This window comes from Scyliorhinus torazame, chromosome 6 (assembly GCF_047496885.1).
Source record: "Scyliorhinus torazame isolate Kashiwa2021f chromosome 6, sScyTor2.1, whole genome shotgun sequence".
Taxonomy (NCBI): Eukaryota; Metazoa; Chordata; class Chondrichthyes; order Carcharhiniformes; family Scyliorhinidae; genus Scyliorhinus; species Scyliorhinus torazame.
In genome coordinates, this window is record NC_092712.1 from 144,137,464 (window position 1) to 144,162,177 (window position 24,714).

Genomic DNA, 24,714 nt, shown 5'->3' on the forward strand with positions numbered 1-24,714 from the left:
AGTGAGGAGCTGGGTTAGAGGGGGGGAGTCCCAGTGGCTTAGAATGGAGGAGAGCCTGTGTAGGGGGTCAGGGCTGAGGCGTCAGCAACAGAGGCACTCCCGATGGCCCCGGGGAAATACTCAGGGAGTCCGGTAGTATTAGCGATGTTGAAAATCTGAAGGCAGTTGCGTCAGCACTTTAGGCTGGGGACGGGGTCAAGGGAAATGCCAATTCAGGGGAATCACAGATTTGAGTCAAGTAAGTGGGATGGGTGTTTTTGGAGATGGGAGGAGAAGGGAGTCAGGACATTAAAGGATTTGTTTCTAGGAGGCCATTATGCAGGATTGAAGGAGCTGGGGGCGAAATATGGGTTGGGGAAGGGGAAATGTTTAGGTGTATTCAGGTCGAAGATTTCACTCAGAAGGAGATACAGAGCTTTCCTGTGGCGCCGGCCTCCATACTGTTGGAGGAGGTGCTGATGACAGGGGGAATGGGGAAGGGGGTTGTGTCGGCAAATTATGGGGCGATTCTGGTGGAAGAGAAGGCACTGCTGGTGGGAATTAAGGCAAAGTGGGAGGAAGAGCTGGGAGAGAGCATGAGGAGGGGTTGTGGTGTGAGGTGCTCTGGAGGCTAAATGCCTCAACTTTGTGCACGAGGTTGGGGCTGATACAGCTGAAGGTGATGTATAGAGCGCACCTCACAAAGGCGAGGATGAGCCGCCTCTTTGAGGGGGTAGAGGATGTTTGTGAACATTGCGAGGGGGCCCCCACAAAACACTTTCATATGTTTTGGTCTGTCCAAAGCTGGAGGCGTATTGGAGGGAGGAGTTCAGGGTAATTTCGAAGGTGGTACATGTGAGGCTTGAGCTGGATCCTCTGGAGGCGATGTTAACTCACTCTAACGACCACCATCGAGATCTGTGTCTTACATGAAAACGCCACGAGTCAGTATTCCCATATACAAGCGGCTGAAACGTCCCCACGAGGCAGAACAGGTCCAAGTGATTGAGCACCTCCAGGGCCTCAGCCTGGATGAGGGTGGCCATTTCGTGCATTCTTCGCGGACTCCCGCGCTTGTACGCACCAAACGAGGGGACGGCGACGTTGAGGAACGTAATGCGCAGGCGCGCACCACGCACGACCGCACTGCACATGTGCGGTGGCGCAGCGAACGTGCTGACGTCACGACATGCGGCAACTGTGGCTACGCCCATTTAAAGTGGCAATGCCCCGCAAAATCTCGACAATGTCTACGATGTGGAAGACTTGGCCACTATGCTGCCTTGTGTCGAGCAGCTCAGCCTTCCAATTCATATCACTTCAGCCAGTCTCGCAGGAATGTTCAGGCAATTCAACCCACGGTCACCGAGTCCGATTCCGACCTCCCGCACAGCAGTGACACCGAGGACCCGAAGGCGCCTTTTCGAGTCGGTGTCGTAACGAAAAACAGGCTGTCCCCGAAGCAAAGACACCAGCCGCTGTCGGTATACAGCATCAATCCAGATGATGAGTGGTGTGCCACCCTGACGGTCAACCAGAATTCGTCGCCCACCTCTGAGACTTAATTTGTGAACTTTGTAGACTTATGGACTTTCTGATTTGTTCTGTTCTTCCGTTTAATCGTTCAAGTAGTTTGTATATAGTGTTCATCTTGTTATTCTTGTGACACACTGTTTTTTCTGCACCAGGCACCTTCCCATGTAAATAACTTAGTTTTTATGTACATAGTCCTGTAAATATTTCGCACACACGTAGTCAGGAACATTCACTATACACTATTTATTGCCACGCAGGTACATTTTTTATAAAAGGGGGGATGTCATAATATACACCAGTATATCATGGTGCAGACACACACTGATTGACACACAGTGGGACCAATCAACACACACAACACCGCAGCCAATCACCAGTGAGAGCACACGCACTATAAAGACAGGGAGCATCAGAGTTCCTGCTCCTTCGATTGCAGCTAGCTAGGAGGACAGAGCTCACAGCCTGCAACACAGCCATTCACCATATGCTGAGTGCATTGACTGGTCAGGACATGGCAGAGGACTTTAGTTAAAGCTAGTGTCGTATTAACCCACAGTCTAAGTATGTTTAAACAGTTAATGATTCCATAAAATTTCAAGTGTTGGTGATCCAGAACACCCAACACATCATTGTTCAGTTCTCCTTTTCAAAAACGTGAAGCTGCTGTAATGGCTACCGAGGGGAAGTGAGGAGGTGAGTAGCCCTTTCCAATTACAGGCATGCAGCTCAAGAGCCCCAGTGCTCGGGAGTGTGTGTGTGTGTGTGTGTGTGTGTGTGTGTGTGTGTGTGTGTGTGTGTGTGTGTGTGTGTGTGTGTGTGTGTGCGTGTGCGTGTGCGTGTGCGTGTGCGTGTGCGTGTGCGTGTGCGTGTGCGTGTGCGTGTGCGTGTGCGTGTGCGTGTGCGCGTGCGCGTGCGCGTGCGCGTGCGCGTGCGCGTGCGCGTGCGCGTGCGCGTGCGCGTGTGCGTGTGCGTGTGCGTGTGCGTGCGTGTGTGTGTGTGGAAAAGGGGTACGGGCATGCAGCTCACGGGCCCCAGAGCTTTGAGGGGGAAGGGGGGGGAGTGGGGGTACGGGCAAGCAGCTCATGGGCCCCAGAGCTTTGAGGGGGAAGGGGGGGGGGGGGAGTAGGTGGAGCCCTTCAGAATGGTTGGCTTGTTCGGGGGCTGGAGTATTCCAGGTCCGAAGTCACCCCTGGACCGACGGGCTGAGGAGCTTTACGTCTGTGAGGCCTTCCATCTTTAAATATTATGGAGAACCATAACAAGGGCACCCACAGCTGCAGCCTATCTGTCTTACCAAATTCTCCAAGGACAGAGCCCTGTTGCAGCTTCACCCTGAAAGTCAATTTCACCCACTTTGACTGTGAGCAGCCTCAGGCTTCACAGCTGAAGGCTATTTCAAATGATGAATTAGCCTGGTTAGTTGTGAGAGCACTTCACACGCTCATGAATTCACAAGTGCCTCCTCGAAGGCACAGGTGCCATGTCTCAGAGGATGATTTGTGCACTGCATATCCAGCAACATTTGATGCCTGTTCTTTAAGACCTTCAGCACCATAGATAAAGTTGCCAACAATCAAATACGAAACAGAGGGCTTCACAAATGATGATCGTCTCACGACCAAAGGGTAAATGTCTGGATGAGCGACGGAAGGCAGTTGAGTACAGCCTCCTTAATGTTCCCGGCAGAGGTCTGGTGTCTCGGGGCTCCTGGTGTGGCCAGGGGTGAGAATGCAGAACAAGGTTTGCCGGCACAATTGGTTGACAGGGTGGAACTTTGAGAGAAGGCGGGATACTCACGGAAATGGTGGGGAAGGTTTGGGGAATTTAATGGTCCAGGGACAGGAGCTCACTGATCGCTGGTCTCTCTCCTCCAATTCCTTCCAGATAAAAACATGTTTGCTGGTGTAGATCCCGCGGAACTGCCTCGCTATGCTTGTGGCAGTTGAGGCAGAGAGACGCCGAAGACAGCAACAATGCCCACACAGGCTGGAGGAGGCACCCATGTGCAGGGAATGCTGCACACCCTGAAGTCCTGGCTGCCCATCAGGCTGAGGAGGGGGCCAGTGGGAAGGCCAGTGACGACCCAAGCTATACAGGCGTCGTTGGTCCTTCCATGAGCTGACAGACAGCATATGCCGCAGAAGACTGCATCTCAACAGGAAAACAGTGCGGCACCTCCACCACACCCTCGCCGACATGACACACCACAGAAAAGGAAGACATCTGCTCCCGGTGGCCGTGAAGGTCACTACAGCCCTAAACCTCCAAGCCACCAGGTCATTCCAGGGCCCCAGTGGAGACGTGTGTGGCATATTGCAGTCACCGCCCACCGCTGTTCTGTATGCCCGGACATCAGACTATATCACCTTTGACCTGAACCAGGCCCTCAAAAATGCCTGGGCTGCAGATTTCGCTGCCATCGCTGGGATGCTCCAGGTCCAGGGGGAAATCGATGGCACGCATGCCACTAAGTGAGCACCGGGGCATCAGTGAGTATAATTAACAGGAAAGGCTTCCATTCCCTGAATGTTCAGATTGTATGCGACCACTGCCTCAGAATCATGCACGTGTGCCCACTACCCTGGGAGTGTGCATGACAGCTATATCCTGAGGCACTTGGGAGAATCCCAATGTTTTCGAAGACCAGCCCTGGCTGACGGGTTGGCTTGTGGGGGTACAAAGGCTATACTGAGGACATGGCTGATGAGGCCGGGGTGGAGGCCTGAAACCAGTGCTTAGACTTGATACAATAAGGCCCGCATTGCCTCCGGTGCTGTTATTGAGCGGGGTTACTCAAGATATTGTTCTGATGCCTTGATCGCTCTGGTGATGCCCTGCAGTACAGCCTCCAGAAGCTCTCCCACTTTGTGGTGGTCTGCTGTGCCCTCCATAAATTGGCACAGCAGCGGCGTGACATGCTCAAGGAGGGACAATGCAGACTGGTCTGAGGAGGAGGAGGAGGCGGTGAACAAGGAGTGGCTAGAGGAAGAGCCAGAGGATGGAAACTAGGCTGCGGCGAGGATGCAAAATGGCAGGAGGAACATGGAGGTCCTGGCGTCCATTGGGTCAACACCCCCCACCCCCATTTTCCCCCTCTCTTTCCCCTGAATGCTAACCAACCCCCTTCCCCCCAATCCGCAACACCCCCATTCCCCACCCCCCCACCACTCCCTGAGCACCCTGTTTCACCCTCCAAATGTCTATGTAACATCACTCTAGAATGATGGGTCTATGTTGATACTGTCAGTAGGTGGCTGATGATAACTCGCTGTGAGGAAAGCTCTAGTGCTCCTAATTTCTACTGAAGTCTGACTCCTGTCTTTCTGCTGACAGCGCAGTCACACCCATCCTCTGATCTGAGTCTGCATTGGGGGCTTTGACCTTGGACCGCTGTGACAGGGGGTGAACTAAGGGGTGGGGGGAGGCCCACTATGAATATTAAAGGGACAGAGGATACACATGTATGAGGTGTGACATGTTTCAATAGCGAACAGTTTACTGTGACAGATTTCCAATTCCCCTTGTTCAGACAGTGACCTCACCAGTGCACTCTCAGTGCTCCTCCGTCTTCTTGGTCTTCTGAGGTCTAGTGCTATTTTTAGATGTGGCCCCAGTGTCATGGGAGTGCCCCTTTAAGACATGTTTTTGTCTTATCCCATGGCTTCAGTGATGTCATTAGGTGGGTGGAGCGGACTGTGGCACTGGGAGTTGGTTTTACTTCGGCTTTGGTTTGGGGCTGGTTTGTGTCTCTGAGTGTTTTGCTTTCATCTTCACATTTGGCTGCTGCACTCAGAAAGAGAAGTATTTTGGAGTGTCTCTCTATCTTTAGTTTAAAAGCTGTTTCCAGATAACTTGATAACTTGAAAAAAAATAATTGCTTTCTGGAAGGAATTCAAACCTGCTGTTTTGGAAAGGAAACAAGAGCCTCCATATCAGGTCCTGAGTGCTGTGTGCTGGCCACACCTTTGAAAAGGGGTTTCTGGTTTATGGAATCTTGTTATTGAATTGGAACAGTTAAACGGGGAATTTATTAAGGGTTATACATAGGTTACTGTAGCTGTGTGGGGTATTTATGTTTGTAGTTGATAAAAATGCTTATTGTGTGTGTATTATAAAAATGTTAACTAAATTCGTAGAATAAAGCTTGTTTTTGATCAAAAGTGCTTAAGGCCTCAGTTGAATAACACTTGAAAGGCAGGCCCTTGTGCTCATCGTAACCAAAATCGATAAACAGTTATAGGTCAGGTGAACTCCATGATATTCTTTGGAGTTTTCTAAACCGTGGCCCATAACAAATTGGGGGCTCGTGGGATATAAGCTTTTCTTTCGTGATTAGATTGGTTTCGTGAACTTAAAGACAGTGAGGGGTGAGCATATTTGTGTTTGCTTTTCAGGTGTTGGATTCCAGTTTAAGTAGGGAGTGTGTTGTGGAAAATGGCTCTTTCAGAGGCTCAGATGTTTTTGGGGAATGTAGAAGATCTCACTCAGTACCTAAAAAACGGAGACTAAAAAAAGGCTTTTAGATTTGGCAAAAACATTGCAGTTAACATTGCCTGACAAAATACGAAAAGAAGAGATAATTTCAACGGTAGCTGAGCATTTAAAATTGTCTGAGACACAGTCAGAATCATTGGAAATGGCAAGAATTCAATTACAGATCAAGCCGCTGGAACATGAAAAAGAATTAAAGCAGTTTGAATACGAAATGAGGTAAAAAGAAAGAGAAAGGGAGGTGCAGAACAGGGAAAACGAAAAAAGAGAGAGACTTCAGAAATTGGTGATGAAACATGTAAGTCAGTTAAAATTGGCGGATAAAAAGAGAAATGTACAGTTTAAGGGCAGTGATCAGGATAGTGAGAAAGAGCATCACAGTCAAAGGCTTGGTGGGTATCTATTTAAATATGTCCAAGCATTGCCAAGGTTTGACGAGAAGGAGGTAGACGCCTTTTTCATTTCATTTGAGAAGGTAGCTAAACAAATGAAATGGCCACAGGACATGTGGGTATTACTGATTCAAACAAAGTTGGTAAGTAAAGCTAGTGAAATGTTTGCATCACTATCAGAGGAGGCATCTGGGACATATGAGGAGGTGAAATAATTCCATCTTAGATGCATATGAACTAGTGCCTGAAGCCTACAGACAAAGGTTTAGAAATTTAAGAAAAGAACCTGGTCAAACATACATGGAGTTTGAAAGGATCGAAAAGAGTAATTTTGATAGGTGGATAAGGGCTTTGAAAATACACCAATCATATGAAGCTCTTTGAGAAATGATACTTTTGGAGGAGTTTAAAAATTCAATTCCTGATGAAGTGAGAACTCATGTGGAAGAGCAGAGGGTTAAAACTGCGAGATTAGCAGCATAAATGGCAGATGATTATGAATTAGTTCATAAATCAAAGTTTGGTTTCTGACATCAGTTTCAGCCTGTGAGGGATAGAAACTGGGGACATGAGAAATACTGAAGCGATAAAGGTAAAGGTGATCTGATGGGAGATAATAAGGGGAGAGTATCTCAGATTAAAAAGGAAATCAGGAGGGTGGACGAGAAATGAAAAGTTTCAGATGATTTTACTGTGATAAACTAGGCCATGTAAAGTCCCAGTGTTGGGGGTTGCAGAAAAGCACTTGGAAGGCTGATGTGGTAAAACAGAATAAGCCAGTGGGGTTTGTTAAAGTGGTACAGGAAAGCCCAAGTGAAGCGAAGGAGGTGCAAAAGATTGTACAGCCTGTTCAAGAGATGATTGGCAAGAAGGTGACAGATCTCTTAAAGAATGTACTTGTGTGGGTAAAGTTTACTCATGTGTATCAGGAGGAGTAGGTAAAGATGTCAGAATTTTAAGAGATACGGGAGGTGGTAAATCTTTGATGGTAAGAGATGAGGAGTTATGCAATTTGGGAGGAATATTGCCAGAAAAGGTGGTAATATGTGGAATTTAGGGTGAGAAGAGTAGTGCTCCATGATATAAGGTAAGGTTGGAAAGTCCAGTGAAGAGTGGTGAAGTGGTAGTAGGTGTAATAGAGAAACTACCTTGTATAGGAATACAGTTTATTTTGGGTAATGATATAGCTGGATCGCAGGTGGGAATGATGCCTACTGTTGTTGATAAGCCAGTGGAAAATCAAACAACTGAATTTTTGAAGGACGAATATCCTGGGATTTTTCTGGATTGTGTAGTAACAAGGTCGCAAAGTCACAGGTTAAGACAACAGGAGAAATCAAAGAGTGAAGATAAAGTTGAAGTGCAATTATCAGAAATGATTTTTGATCAGATGGTTGGAAAAGAACAAGAACAGGTGGAGGATGAGGCAGATATTTTTAGTTAAGGGAAATTGGCGGTGTTACAACCGAAAGATATAGAAATAAAACGGATTTATCAGCAAGCATACACGGAAGAGGAATCTGAGTGTATACCATAGAACATAGAACATAGAACATAGAACAATACAGCGCAGTACAGGCCCTTCGGCCCACGATGTTGCACCGAAACAAAAGCCATCTAACCTACACTATGCCATTATCATCCATATGTTTATCCAATAAACTTTTGAATGCCCTCAATGTTGGCGAGTTCACTACTGTAGCAGGTAGGGCATTCCACGGCCTCACTACTCTTTGCGTAAAGAACCTACCTCTGACCTCTGTCCTATATCTATTACCCCTCAGTTTAACGTTATGTCCCCTCGTGCCAGCCATTTCCATCCGCGGGAGAAGGCTCTCACTGTCCACCCTATCCAACCCCCTGATCATTTTGTATGCCTCTATTAAGTCTCCTCTTAACCTTCTTCTCTCCAACGAAAACAACCTCAAGTCCATCAGCCTTTCCTCATAAGATTTTCCCTCCATACCAGGCAACATCCTGGTAAATCTCCTCTGCACCCGCTCCAAAGCCTCCACGTCCTTCCTATAATGCGGTGACCAGAACTGTACGCAATACTCCAAATGCAGCCGTACCAGAGTTCTGTACAGCTGCAACATGACCTCCCGACTCCGGAGCTCAATCCCTCTACCAATAAAGGCCAACACTCCATAGGCCTTCTTCACAACCCTATCAACCTGGGTGGCAACTTTCAGGGATCTATGTACATGGACACCTAGATCCCTCTGCTCATCCACACTTTCAAGAACTTTACCATTAGCCAAATATTCCGCATTCCTGTTATTCCTTCCAAAGTGAATCACCTCACACTTCTCTACATTAAACTCCATTTGCCACCTCTCAGCCCAGCTCTGCAGCTTATCTATATCCCTCTGTAACCTGCTACATCCTTCCACACTATCGACAACACCACCGACTTTAGTATCGTCTGCAAATTTACTCACCCACCCTTCTGCGCCTTCCTCTAGGTCATTGATAAAAATGACAAACAGCAACGGCCCCAGAACAGATCCTTGTGGTACTCCACTTGTGACTGTACTCCATTCTGAACATTTCCCATCAACCACCACCCTCTGTCTTCTTTCAGCTAGCCAATTTCTGATCCACATCTCTAAATCACCCTCAATCCCCAGCCTCTGTATTTTTTGCAATAGCCTACCGTGGGGAACCTTATCAAACACTTTGCTGAAATCCATATACACCACATCAACTGCTCTACCCTCGTCTACCTGTTCAGTCACCTTCTCAAAGAACTCAATAAGGTTTGTGAGGCATGACCTACCCTTCACAAAGCCATGCTGACTATCCCTGATCATATTATTCCTATCTAGATGATTATAAATCTTGTCTCTTATAATCCCCTCCAAGACTTTACCCACTACAGACGTGAGGCTCACCGGTCTATAGTTGCCGGGGTTGTCTCTGCTCCCCTTTTTGAACAAAGGGACCACATTTGCTGTCCTCCAGTCCTCTGGCACTATTCCTGTAGCCAATGATGACATAAAAATCAAAGCCAAAGGTCCAGCAATCTCTTCCCTGGCCTCCCAGAGAATCCTAGGATAAATCCCATCAGGTCCCGGGGACTTATCTATTTTCAGCCTGTCCAGAATTGCCAACACCTCTTCCCTACGTACCTCAATGCCATTCATTCACCTGAGGAAGGAGCAGCGCTCCGAAAGCTAGTGACATCGAAACAAACCTGTTGGACTTTAACCTGGTGTTGTAAGACTTCGTACTGTGCTCACCCCAGTCCAACGCCGGCATCTCCACATCAAATTCTTTATAGATATGGACTAACCACAAAAATACAATCGGATCAAGGATCAAATTTTACCTCAAGGTTATTCACTGAAGTTATGGATAGCTCAGGAATAAAACAATTTAAATCAACTGCGTACCATCCAGAATCGCAGGGAGCGTTAGAACGGTGGCATCAGTCGTTAAAGATAATGTTGAGGCTTTATTGCCAAGGTTATCCAGAGGATTGGGATAAAGGAATTCCATTCGTACTGTTTGCAATTAGGGATGTATCTAATGAGTCAACCAAATTCAGTCCTTTTGAACTAATTTTTGGTCATGAGATAAGAGGACCATTTAAATTGATGAAGGAGCAATTGGTGAGTGAGCAGTCGGAACTTACATTATTGGTTTATGTGTCAAATTTTAGGGAACGATTAAATAGAGCAGCTGAATTGGCGAGACAACATTTGAAAGTTGCACAAAATGTGATGAAACAGACAGCAGACAAGAAAGCAACAGTTCGTAGTTTTGTCAGTGGAGATACAGTTAGTATTGTTACCAGTGGTAGGTGAACCTTTAAAAGCAAGGTTTCGTGGACCTTATCAGATTGGAAGGAAATTAAATGAGGTGAATTATGTGGTAAGAACACGAGATAGAAGGAAAACTCACCGAGTGTGTCATGTGAATATGCTGAAAAGATCATTTGAAAGGGAAGGAGAGCAAAAGGAGGAGGTTTTAGCGATTCTAACTCAAAGTGAAGAACCAAATCCAGAGGACTCTGAATTTGACATTCCTCAAATTAAATTGGATAATGAGTATGTTCTTAAAAATTGGGATTAACTTCCAGAGGAAAAACAAACTGACCTGAAAGAGTTATTAATATCAAATGGGCAAGTTTGTGGAAATAATTTGAGAAGTACTAAAATGGTTATACATGATGTAGATGTGGGAAGTGCTGTTCCAATTAAACAACATCCATATCGACTTAACCCTTTTAAATTGGCACAGGTTGAAAAAGAAATTGAAAGTATGCTTAAAAATTGCATAATTGAAGTAGGTTGCAGTTAATGGAGCTCACCCATAGTGATGGCAGCGAAACCAGATGGTACCTAACGATTGTGTGTGGACTATAGAAAATTAATGCAGTCACAATAACAGACTCTTATCCTATCCCAAGCTTGGAATACTGCATTGAGAAGGTGGAACAATCAGCTTTTATCTCCAAACTGGATTTACTTAAAGGTTACTGGCAGGTACCTTTATCCGAAAAGGTGAAGGAGATTTAAGCTTTTGTGACTCCAAATGGTATATACCAATTCAAAGTTTTATGCCATTTGGCATGATAAACACCCCAGTCACATTTCAACGGTTAACTAAAAAAGTCATTTCAGGATTACCCAATTGTGCGAACATAGATGATTTGGAGATTTTTAGTCAAACATAGAAAGAACATTTGAAGCATCTGATGGAATTATTCGATCAACTTCAGGAGGCGAGCTTGTTGGTAAACCTAACCAAAAATGAATTTGGAAAAGCCCAAGTCATGTTCCTTGGCTATACAAGTGGACAGGGATGAATGGTCCCACAGAATGTGAAAACAAAAGTTATTGGGGAGTTTCGACACAAGGGAAATAATGCGAATTCTTGATATGAGTGTATATTACTGAAAATTTCTGCCGAATTTGAGCAGCACGGCTGCTCCACTGACGGACATGCTGAAGAAGCGGAGCAAATTTCAGTGGATGCCGGAGTGTCAACAGGCATTTGACGGCCTGAAGGTTGTGTTAACTTCTGCTCCTGTTTTAGCCACCCCAAATTACACAAAACCATTCAAAGTGGCTGTTGATGTGAGTGATGTGGGTGTAGGTGCTGTGCTCTTGCAAGAAGACGACGAAGGAATAGAGCGGTATTGGATATTTTGCCAAGAAATTGAATGATCACCAGAGGAAGTATTCAACAATTGAAAAGGAGACTTTGAGCTTGGTGCTGGCTTTGCAACACTTTAACATTTCTATTACCAGAAATTTGTCTGAAACAATTATATATACTGGTCATAATCCATTGACATATTTGGAGTGATTCTGGAATACAAATACCAGACTGTTTCGATGGAGTTTATTGTTACATCCATTCATTTAAGAATTGGATGAGAAAATGTGAAAGCCGATGCTTTGTCACAGATGTGATGAATGGAAGCACGTTCGATGGTGGAAGAAGTAGTACAATGGACTGTATTATTATTAATGTTTGCCCATTTTGCTTTTGTTTAAAAATGTATATTTATTGTCAATTGTTCTTAATGGCAAAGTGAAAAGGTGAAAAATGAAATCATCTTTGAAGTTGATGGTTTGGTTTTTTTTCTTGGGGGGAGGTGTCATGGGAGTGTGCCTTTAAGACATATTTTTGTCTTATCACATGGCTTCAGTGAATGTCAAGGGAGTGTCCTTTTAAGACATGTTTATGTCTTATCGCATGACTTTGGTGATGTCATTGTGTGGGTGGAACTGGGCTGTGGCGCTGGGAGTTGGTTTTACTTTCACTTTGGTTTGGGACTGGTTTGTGGCTCTGAGTGTTTTGCTTTCGTTTTCACATTTGGCTGCTGTACTCATAAAGAGAAGTATTTTGGAGTGTCTCTCTATCTTCAGTTTAAAAGCTATTTCCAGATTACTTGATAACTTGAAAAGAAATAATTGCATTCTGGAAGAAATTCAAACCTACTGTTTTGAAAATGAAACAAGAGTGTCAATACCAGGTCTTTAGTGCTGTGTGTTGGACCACACCTTTGAAAAGGGGTTTCTGTTTATGGGATCTTGTTATTAAATTGGAACAGTTAAAGGGGAGAATTTATTAAGGGGTGTACATAGATTACTGTAGCTGTGTGGGGTAATTTATGTTTGTAGTTGATAAAAATGCTTACTGTGTGTGTTTATAAAAATGTTAACTAAATTTGTAGAATAAAACTTGTTTTTGATTAAAAGTGCTTAAGGCCTCAGTTGATGAACACTCGAAAGGCAGGCCCTTGTGCTCATCGTAACCAAAATTGATAAACAGGTGTAGGTCAGGTGAACTCCATGATATACTTTGTAGTTTTCAAACCTGGCCTATAACACAAAGATGCACATTAGAGGTAGAATCTGCTGCTTTATGCACTGTGTGGCCTTTGATGCCCTTGACGACGTCTTCTGGAGAGTCTGGAGGTGGAGGGCCCGGACCGACTTACGATGTCACTGGCGTTGTCATGCCTCCCTGTTCTGCCCATTGCCCTTGATATGTGCTGGTGTCAGGAAGGGGGGGAATTCAGAGGCATTGGAGACTGCTGTGGCATCCTTGGTGGCTGGCTCCAGGTTGGCCGCCAGCATTTCATCTTCCCGGAGGGTGCCTGTCGAAACTTGGGTGATTCCATGGGATGGAAGGGCAGCTCGAGTGATCTCCAGAAGCCTCAGTCATGTGGCACTGCCAGTACTGGCAGCTCCCCATTGCCTGCACCATGGTGTTGACACCCTTAGTGATGGTCCTGAGAGACTGTGCCATGCTCTTCATGGCCTTGGCAATGCCCACCTGTGGCTGGGACATGTCCTTCCTCAACTGGGGCATGATGTTGAGGCCCTCAGCCATGACTGAGCCACGCCTTGGACCCCACCATTCAAGTCGCAGATGTCGTGATGCAGGCTTTCCAATGCGGTTGCCATCCTATCAGTGTTGGCTTCGTGCCACACAATGTTGGCACCATCTCCTGCATCTGAAGCATTTGGGACGCCTCCAATCAGCCTTGCAGTTACTGGAATGTTGCTGACACCCCCTCCCAAATCTCAAGGCTCTGGCCTATCACCTGTATCAGCTCAGGGAGAAGGGGTGGAGGCACACGACTCCAGATGGCCTGGCCTTATCAGGTGGAGATCTTGCAAGACAACAGACTTCTGGCCAGTGAGAGGAAAAGGTAAATGTTGTGGGACATGAACAACTCGCTTGAAACAGCTCATCTGGGTAAAGGGGCACTGGATCCTCACATCTCTGGCGCAAGCCAACCTTGCTGTCAATCACTGCTCTCTCCTCAGACAACCCCATGATCTTCAGGGCCTTTTCCTCACAGGTGAACTCGAATCTCTGGGACTCCTCCCCTGTCTTCATCCATTCCCTCTTATTTTGGGCTATCTTGTCCTGTGGGGCCAAAAAGAGGACATTGTGAGCCGCATGCTTGATGAGTCAGGGCGGGTCTATAGCAGGTTACATGTGTGGACACTGCACCTAGACATGAAGGGGTTGTGCTGGTGGGTGTGAGGAGTTCTGAGAAACAAGTTTGAAGATCCGATATGAAGTAGGTGGAGGGTGCAAGGTGTCAGCAGTTGATGGGGGCGGGGGGGGGGGGTTGGGAATTTGAGAGGTGCAGGTGGAACCAATGCCAGGAGAGAGGTGGTAACTGCAGCTCGTTGGAGGTCATTTGTCTTCTTCCAATATTGGATGCAGTCTTCCTGGTCATGCTGCCAGCAGTCACTGCTGCTTCCACTGCCTCCCAGGCAGCTTTGCTGACCCTGCTGCTAGTTCTCTGACCCCTCAGGGGAACAGAGTGCCCCGTCTCTCATCAACTACGTCGAGAAGCCTGGTCAGGTCGGCATTCCCAAAGTGAGGAGCAGGTCTGTGTGCTGCCATGCTTGTGTGTTGATTGAGATTGAGCGTTTAAAATCAGCTCTCTCTTGATAGCAGTGAGCAGCTGAGGCACGAAGTGGTCGAATCAGATGGCGAGAAAGCCAGGCATGGCGAGATTCACATAGGGGCTCATTTTTGGCACTAAGTGCCATTGAATACGGGCCGTGATCTCGCTAACGTGGTTGACAATACCCCACCAAACGCGCTTAAAACCCTTTTCTGCTGAATCGTGCCTGTAATTATTTTAGTTAACCATGAACGGTGGGTCCATCATTTGGACTTTTTATTACTCATCGAAATGTATCTTGTCTGTGTAATCTGAAATATCCCCTAAATGTCTGCCCACTGCATCTCCCTCGACCTAATTTGCCAGTTCATTTTTGCTACCTGAGCTTTCATGCCCTCATAATTGTCCTTAAGTTTAAAATTCTAGTGTTGGACCTACTCTTTTCTTCTTGAACCTCAATGTGAAATTCAACTCTCGTATGATTGCTGCTACCAGAAGTCACCTTCACTATGTGGTTGTTAATGAATCCTATCTCATTGCATGATATCAGGTCTAGTATAGCCTGCTCTCTAGTTGGCACTAGAATGTGATGTTCGAAGAAAAGCCCCAAAAATTATTCCATGAATTCCTCATCTAGGCTACCTTTTCCCATCTAATTTTCCCAGTCTATATGCAGATTAAAATCACCCATGATTGTCGGCGTAACTTTCGGACAAGCGCCCGTCTTTTTCTCCCTCATATCATATCCTACTATCTGTTAATGTTCAGGGGGCTGTACACCATTTCTTACAAGTGACCTCTTGCCGTTATCATTTGTTATCTCTACCTAACCGTTTCTACATCATGGTTTCCTGAATTTAGGTCAGCCCTCTCCAATGTGGTCATACCATCATGAATTAACATAAAATCCCTTCCACTTTTTGCTAGCTGCCTGTCTGTGGTGGGGGTGGGTTCCATGGATCACGTGACCGGATCGGGGACAGTTTCGCAGGCGCGTGCGATCCCCGACCAAAAGAGATTTTGCGCGGGGCCCTGGGAGTAGGACCCCGGCAAATGTGGACCAGGCAGCCGAAGTGTTAAGACCTGTTGTATAATGTTCTGTACCTGTTACTTACTTTGCCTTTCATCAATATGCCCCCTTGTTAACTACTGGAAGCCTCTAGTGAATGCCTCAAGCCATCACACTGTCCTTCATAACTCCTATGTACCCTTCAATATTCAGGTTCCATTCTGTGCCATCCTACAGCCAAGTCTCTGGAATGGCTATCAGATCGCACTTATTTATTTGTGCTCTCAGTTCATCAGTTTTGTCCCTTTATTCGTTTTGTAACTTTGAGCCTCACCTGCTGATTTGTACTCTCACTGCTCTCTGTCTTTTCCTGTCACTGTCTGGTTATCATTTCCCACATTAATACCTTTCTCTCTTATCTTTTCTCTATTTGATTTACCACATCTTCCCAAATTTAATCTTTTAGTTTAAAATCTTCTCGACTTTCCTAGTTATATGGCTCGCCAGAACACTAGCCCGAGCACGGTTTAGGGGTGTAGATTGTCCCAAAGGTATAGCCGCCACTTTCCCCAGTACTGGTGCCAATGTCCCACGAGCAGGAACCCACTACACCCACACCGGCCTTTGTGCCACAAATTCATCTCTCCAATTTAATATCCCAACGTCAATTTGCATATGGCTCAGGTAATAATCCAGAGATTATTATCTTTGAGGTTCTGTGTTTTAAATTAGTGTCTAGCTCATACCCTTTATGCAGAATCTCATTCCTAGTTCTACCGATGTCATGGGTACATACGTGAACCACAGAAACAGGGTCCTCCCCTTCCCACTGCAAGTTATTTTCCAGTCCTGAGCAGATGTCCCAAACACTGGCACTGAGCAGGCAACACAGCCGTCTGGACTCTTGCTCTTTTCTGCAGAGAACAATGTTACTCCCCCTCACCATACTGTCCCTATTAGCACCACATTCCTTTTTGCCTCCTCCGCTTGAATGTCTTCCTGTACCAGGGTGCTATGGTCAGTTTGTTCTAAAGGAGAAAATCAGCAGGAGATTATGTCTTGGAAAGGAAGAAATAACTTGTGTTGACAGTTCTTTTCTCAGCTCAGGATTTTTGAAAACACTTCATTGCCAATGAATTACTCCTTTAAAAGTAGTCATTGTTGTCATTTAGGCAAACATGGCAGCCACTTCCTGAATGGCAAGAAAACAATTGTGAGGTGATGATCCATTAAGCTGTTACTTCTTGGTGGTGGCTGATGGATGATGACAAGGATGCCAGAATACGCAGCCATGTATTCACCTTTGCATCTCATCAAAGAGAGCATCCACTTCCTATTTCACTGAACTGTCAATCTAGATTATTTACTCATGTTGTGCAGCGGGGATTGGAGATACAACTTTTTAACATGTCGGCATAAGTGCATCACTGAGACAGTGTAAATACTGCAGATTGTTCAGCTACTTTGTTCAGTAAAGGACTGTGCATGCAGAGTTTCTGAATCATCAGGGCCTTGATTGATAAGTGATAATTGAAAAGATTAGAGGGGCGGGTTAGGGGACAGGAAAGTGGGATTGAGGCCACATTCAAATCAGCTATGATCCTATTGAATTACAGAGCAGGCTCGAGGGGTCCAATGATCTCCTCCTGCTTCTAATTCTTGTGTTCTTCTATGACAAATCTACTCGGCCATTGAGTCTTTCCAGATAGCACCAGGAGACATCAGCTAAATTGCAGCTCACATTGTAAAAGTAGAATAATTGATTTCTTCTATTGCTAAGCAGTAATATAACAATCAAGCCAAATGAGGCGATCCAACGTTGCTGTTTATATTTACAAAGCTATAATGGACTTCTTGTCTCTTGGCAGTTTCTGCAACAAAAGGCATTTTCACATGAACAATTCTTTAACCTGACTCACAGCCCCCTACCAAGAGGACAGATGAACTGAAGTTAATTCAACCTTCAGTTTGGCTCTTACCTTTTGACCTTCTGATTTGGGTGTCCCTACCAGAAGTTATGCTCATCGTCTCTAATCCTGTCTCTTCCACATTCATGGCACTCATCTCCAGTCCCTTAAGTTCAAGAGATGCAGTCTTGAACCGATATAACAGACAACTTCACTGCCAGATACCGCAAAAAGCGCTAACAAGTCATGCTCTTGTCTGTAAAAACTGCTTCCTATTGCAGAATCAGCCTCAAATGGAAAACTAATCTCTGGTTTCTTTTCTCTACTGCAAACTGTGGTTTTAAGTCTCTCCCCCCAGTCTTCACCATCCTCATGTCCAACAACACATGCGAGGAGCTCATGGATTTCTTTGTCATGAAGATTGAGAACATCTGATCAGCTGACCCTGCCACTTACCTCCTTTTCCCAAGCTCATGGCCAAGCTTCCTCTCAGGGACTCCCTGTCCTGACCTTGTAACTTCCTCTCCAATCTTCCCTCATGTCCAAACTCATCTTATCCATGAGATCCACCTCCTGCTCCCTTGGCCCTATTCTCACTGAACTACTAACCACCCAATTTCCATTTCTGATTTCCACATTACCTGCTACTGTTAATAATTTTTGTTTCTTGGATATTGTCGCCCTCTTCTTCAAATCTACCACCATCACCCTGCTCTTCAAAAAGAATTGACCCTTGACCTTTTCATCCTTGCAAACTGTCGCCGCATCTCCAACTTCCCTCTCTTCTCCAACGACCTTAAATATATTGTTACCTCCTAAAGTCATGCCACCTTTCCTGGAAATCCATGAGCAGAATGTAATGTTTGGTGGCATTTTCCACCCATCACCTGAAGGGTCAGCAGGGAAGTCATTTAATGCTGTGAGAAGCCTTGCCTCAGAAAGCGGTTGGCCAATCTGATTGACCAGCACCACTGGGAGTGGTGGTCATGGCTGGCACTACGACAGTCCAAGCAAAGAAAAGCTAGGATCTGGATGGAACCAATGTACGGGGAGGGGGATTTTTTAGCTGGGATAGGGTAGGAGGCACTTGGGTAGGGTGGGTGAAAAGAGTGAGAAGGATGGGAGTCTTGAGTGAGAGACCGGTGGGGGGGGGGAACGCGGGAATCATAAACAGTCCGTCGGGTTGATCATCTGATCATGAAAGGGGGTCCATGATGGGAGACATCCCTCACTCTCTTGCTCGAGGGCTAAGCAGGACAAAGTTCCAGGCTTCCCCTGCCCCATCCCTGATCTCTTCTACCCTGTGCAAAAATTGAGGCTGGTTGGAAATCAGCACTTAATTGGCCAAGTAAGTAGGAGTAAATGAGGGGGTGTGAACTTCCCTCGGCCTCGCCTGTCCCAGTAAAATTGCAGACAGGTCAAGGACAGGCAGATTAGTGGCAGGAAAGTCACCTGGGGAATCTTACAGGCCTCCCTGCCTGCAAACTGGCATGTACGGCCCGTAAAATTCTGATCCATGCTTGAATCCCAGCCGTGATTTCCACCCTTTCCATACAGCTCTTACCAATTTCACAAATGACATTTTATGTCAATGTGTCAAAGATAAACTTTCCCTATTGATCCTTCTCGACCTGTCTGCAGTCTGTGACACAGTTGATCATCCCATCGTCCTTCAACGCCTCTCCACCCATTCAGCTAGGTGGGTCTGCAGTCGCTTGGCTCCATTCTTACCAATCTAATCATAGCCAAAGGATCTATCCTCAGCCACCTCTTATTTCTCATTCATAGCCTGCTTCTCAGAGACATAATCTGGAAAAACATCAGTTTCCACATGTACACCACCGCCACCCTACTTCACCTAATTTTGTAAAGATATATCAATATTCTGCAGTTGAGTGATGACAAGAGCAGAGATCTTTAGGGTCTTGGCTCATGATCCCATGAGGCATTGGCCAGTTCATTGAGGAGGTTGTTTATCTATTTGAATAAAATAAATAGTTTCCAGGTTGGCCATGGCTACTGTGCAGCAAGCCCAAATCAGTGGGGGGTTACCAAGACCATCCCGCCTGCAGCTGTGGTGCAGTCCAAACAATGACTCACATTGTGGAGGACTGTCTGCTCTACCTCACCATCATCTCTCTCGGCCCCTCTCCTGCCTCTTTTGTTACAATGTATTACTGAGACCCTGTCCTGGAGGAGCTGCAATTAAAGATTGTGTAGCCCAAAGTCATTGTCTTCACCCCCGCCACACTTTTGCCCCCCCCTCCACCATTCCCATCTCCCTTATTACATAAATATAAATGATTGTTGCTCCTGTTGCTATTGGTGATGCTAAAACCAACACAAATAATTTTTAATGACCCTGTACTTTCTCAAAAAATTGTAGCAATGGACAAGACACTTAAGTATATCTAGTAAAGGAAATGATCAATATTACACCCTCAAACCTGAATGTTAATGATGTGGGATATAGTCAGACTAAGATTAAAGGTTGCTCCATTAACTCCACAATTCAAAAATAATATCACAAACAGGAATCTGAAAAATACCAGAATTCTGATGATCTTGGCTGAGATAAATATGATCCATTTTGAAAGCTCCAATAAATTCTGATCTCCTTTTCACCCTACAAGTGACAAAAATGACAAAATGATCATGAATTGACATATTTACTTGCACATCCTAGCAAAGGTAATGCTTAGAAATTATTAAGTTATACCATAGTGTACAGAAACAATCATCATATTTCTGATTTAGCATTCTCTGCAAAGCTCACACAGCCAGCTTTGTACATATTTGCAGAGCTTATACCTCCTTCTATGCAGTGAGCATGATATTAGTAAGAAATGCGACAAAGGACTCACTGCCTAGGAATAATTATCTATCTCACATTAAAAGAAAACATTCTAAATGAGCATTTTTAGAATATCTCTTTAGTGACAGTACAATACTCTGCTATTTAAGAAGTGTGAGAACACACAACTGCAATATCCACACAGCATAATTAACTTTCAGATGATAAACAGTAACAGTGCTTCGTTAGATTTTAAACGTAACTTGGCAATATCTCCCTAAAATCAAAATATATAATAGGATGAATATTAGGTATTTACTCCTGATGTCATTAATGTAATTTAAAAAAATCAAACTTTAGTATTTTTTATAAAAATAACTAAATGTTGTTTATTTATTGCACATCCAGGAGTACATTTAAGAGTCACCCACATTGCTGTGGGTCAGAAATCACATGTAGGCCAGACCAGGTAAGGATGACAGATTACCTTCCCCAAAGGACATTAGTGAACCAGATGGATTTTTACGACAATCGACAATGATCATTATTGGACATTTTTAATTCCAGATTTTTTGTTCATTCAAATTTTACCATCTGCCATGGTGGCATTTGAACCCAGGTCACCAGAGCCACTCTGCAATCTTCTGGGCTCAACATTAACTTCAACAATTTTGTTCCTTTTTCTTTGCCTGTTTGACACTTTTTTTTTGCATTTGGCTAGCAACTGCTTATTTTTCTGCCATTCGCAACTTATCTCTACGATTCTTTTGTTTCCTTCCTTTTCCCATTACCCCTCCCTTTGGCTTTGTAGCACCCAATCTTTTGTCGTTTAATATCTCCCATTTTCCACCCTATCAGAGACATTTTACACCCTCCTCCATTAACCTACGAAAATCTCTTACATTTCAAAGTTTTTTCTAGTTCTGATTAATGATCATCAAACAGAAATGTTAGCTCTCACGTCACAGAAGATGCTTGACCTGTTGGGTATTTTGTTTTTCCCTAAAAGAGAGAAATTTTTCAGCTGCAAACATTATGATGTGTATCCTGTGAATTAAGAAAATTGAATGGGGGTTTTATCTGGATAACTTACCACAAGGCAGAGCAATGGGGGTTCACCAAAAGCCACTTTTGAGGATTAAAGTTGAAAGAATCTGAAAACTGTTAAAGCAAAGAAAACTGCAACATATTATCTGCAGATTTAAGGTCCAATTATGCAATATAATTATCGTAAAAGAAGGAAGGCCTGTTGCACAGGCGTGGCAAATAATAGAGAAATGACTTAATAAAGTCAACTCGGGTTAATAATTATCAAACAGATTGGCTGATGTTATGGTTATTTGAATCAAATATCCAAAGAGTTAGCAAATGTTGTTGGGCGCCTACACTCAGTTAACGCAGAGCTGTACAGTGAAAGATTTAAAGACTTTCTGCTGGAAATTGAAAACATGTAAGGTGGAACAGGAGGAAGCATTATGGATCTTATTTCAGAAGATGCAGGAAAATGTTGTTTGGGGCACGCTCTGATCAACAATACTGTTAGAAATGTAAGCGGACAAGCTGTAGCAGTGTGCCAGCTTTTTTGATTAGCTCCTAATTCCTAAACTGGATCTCCTCCCTGTTCCTACCTATGTCTTTGTTCCAACATGAACCACAGCAATTAGATTATTCCCACCTTTTTCATAGGAAGTTCAGATACAATGTGCTGAGTGTTATGGGTCAGGGTTTAGAGAATCCCAAAGTGTATCATGGAGTTCACCTGACCCACAACTTTTAATAGATTACATAGATTACATAGAACATACAGTGCAGAAGGAGGCCATTCGGCCCATCGAGTCTGCACCGACCCACATTAATCCCTCACTTCCACCCTATCCCCGCAACCCAATAACCCCTCCCAACCCTTATGGACACGACGGGCAATTTTTAGCATGGCCAATCCACCTAACCTGCACGTCTTTGGACTGTGGGAGGAAACCGGAGCACCCGGAGGAAACCCACGCAGACACGGGGAGAACGTGCAGACTCCGCACAGACAGTGACCCAGCGGGGAATCGAACCTGGGACCCTGGCGCTGTGAAGCCACAGTGCTATCCACTTGTGCTACCGTGCTGCCCACTAGATTGTGGTACGGGGAGCACACGGTTCACTCGACAGGTATGGTACAGCAGAAATAGAAAAGTATTTTTTAAAACAAAACAATGTTTATTCTATGAACTCAAGTTAACCTTTTTAAAACAAACAGTGAATATCTTAGCAACCATTAATTCAAATACACCCCCCAAAGAATACAACACTATGTAATCTGCATACTGTCCTTTTACACCCAAAAGACTTAAGAAACCTCTAAACAGAAGCACATCAGGGTTTACATTCAATACTGATAACATTTATAATTCTGAATTCACCAAATGATTAAGAAATAGTCCTTCATGGCAGAGATCAACAGTACAGCTGCTTTGGCTGACTTCAGCTGCAACACACTGAAAACCGAAACTAAAAAGACAGACACACCCAAGCGTTCTAAAAGTGAAACTAAAAAACAGAACCAGAGCTCAGCTCCACCCACACTCTGACATCACTGGAGTAACATCAGCAGCCAAAAATGTCTTAAAGTGACATTCTCATGACACCTCCCCCCCAAGAAAAAAAAATAACCATCAACTTCAAGATGGTTTCATTTTTCACCTTTTCACCAACTTTTAAGAAATGCACACAATAAATATACTTCATCATTGCAAAAACAACACGCAAACAGGGACAATAATAGTCCATTTTTTTTTTGTTCTTCTTCCTCCAACTGAAATCTTTCTCCATTGACAGTCTCTTTGAACAAGAAGTTCTCTGCATGATCCGTCCATTGCTCTACGCCCCGGCATGTCTCTTTAAAGTCAGATTCTTTAGTTCAATCTGATCACAGAGTCCCTTGCAATTCTCCAACACAGGAGCATTAGAATCATTTTTAAAAAAAATATATATTTATTAAAGTTTTTTAACACAATTTTTCTCCCTTACAAACAATAACCCCCCCCCCCCCCGAAACAAAATAACAAGAAATCGCACTGAGCAAGATATATACATGGCAAAATGATATATTTACATAGCTTTGTACACTGGCTCTCTCCCGCACGTGCCAGTTTCCCCAACCCTTCATGTTATCTCTTGCTCATCCACCCCCCCCCAGGCAATCCCCCCCCCCTCCCCTCCCAGTATGTCTCCCCCACCGCCCCCACCCCTGGGTTGCTGCTGCTGCTGACTGACCTTCCTCTAATGCTCCGCAAGATAGTCTAGGAACGGTTGCCACCGCCTGTAGAACTGCTGCACAGACCCTCAAGGCAAACTTAATCCCCTCCAGCTTTACGAACCCAGCCATGTCGTTTATCCAGGCCTCCACGCTGGGGGGCTTCGCCTCCTTCCACATTAGCAAGACCCGTCGCCGGGCGACTAGGGACGCAAAGGCCAGAATGCCGGCCTCTTTCGCCTCCTGCACTCCCGGCTCATCCACTACTCCAAATATTGCTAGCCCCTAGCTTGGCATGACCCAGACTTTCACCACCTGAGATATTGCTCCCGCCACTCCTCTCCAGAACCCCTCCAGTGCCGGGCATGACCAAAACATCTGGACATGGTTCGCCGGGCTCCCTGAGCACCTTCCACATCTGTCCTCTACCCCAAAGAACCGACTCAACCTCGCCCCCGTCAAGTGCGCTCTGTGTACCACCTTAAATTGTATCAGGCTGAGCCTGGCACACGAGAAGGAGGAATTAACCCTACCTAGGGCATCAGCCCACAGACCTTCCTCAATCTTCTCCCCCAGCTCCTCCTCCCATTTACCCTTCAGCTCCTCTACCAGCGCTTCCCCCTCTTCTTTCATCTCCTGGTATATTGCCGACACCTTGCCCTCCCCGACCCATACACCCAAGATCACCCTGTCTTGAATTTCTTGTGCCGGGAGCAAGGGGAATTCCCTCACCTGTCGCCTCACAAACGCCCTCACCTGCATATATCTAAAAGCATTTCCCGGGGGTATCTCAAACTTCTCCTCCAGTGCCCCTAGGCTCGCAAATGTCCCGTCAATGAACAGGTCCCCCATTCTTCTAATCCCCGCCCGATGCCAGCTCTGGAACCCCCCGTTCATCCTCCCCGGGACAAACCGGTCGTTACCCCTGATTGGGGACCACGCCGAGGCTCCCATTGCACCACTGTGCCGTCTCCACTGGCCCCAGATCCTTAGCGTTGCCGCCACCACCGGGCTCTTGGTGTACCTTGTCGGTGAGAGTGGCAGCGGTGCCATCGCCAACGCCCCCAGGCGCGTTCCTTTACAGGACACCATCTCCATCCTCTTCCATGCCGCCGCCTCTCCCTCCATCACCCACTTGCGGATCATCGCCACATTTGCTGCCCAGTAGTAGCTCCCTAGGTTTGGCAGCGCCAACCCTCCTTGGTCCCTACTTCGTTCCAGGAACCCTCTCCTTACCCTCTGGGTCCTATTCGCTCACACAAACCCCATTATACTCCTACCTACTCTCTTGAAAAAGGCCTTGGTGATCACGATGGGAAGGCACTGAAACACAAACAGAAACCTCGGAAGGACTACCATTTTGATCGACTGAACTCTACCCACCAGTGAGAGCGGTAACATGTCCCATCTTTTGAAGTCCTCCTCCATTTGCTCCACCAACCTCGTCAGATTCAGTTTATGTAGGGCCCCCCAACTC

At 45.5% G+C, this 24,714-nt stretch overlaps 1 protein-coding gene across 2 annotated transcripts in view; it reads right to left on the bottom strand.

Annotated features, from left to right (window-relative positions):
• LOC140425049 (aromatic-L-amino-acid decarboxylase-like) overlaps positions 1-24,714 on the bottom strand; it is a 273,377-nt gene that overhangs the window by 64,092 nt on the left and 184,571 nt on the right. For both annotated transcript variants that reach the window (XM_072508855.1, XM_072508854.1), the window contains 2 exons: positions 21,090-21,157; positions 19,752-19,828 (listed from right to left, as the gene is read on the bottom strand). In XM_072508855.1, the coding sequence (XP_072364956.1) occupies positions 19,752-19,828; positions 21,090-21,157 (145 nt within the window). The remainder of the gene's footprint in view (positions 1-19,751; positions 19,829-21,089; positions 21,158-24,714) is intronic.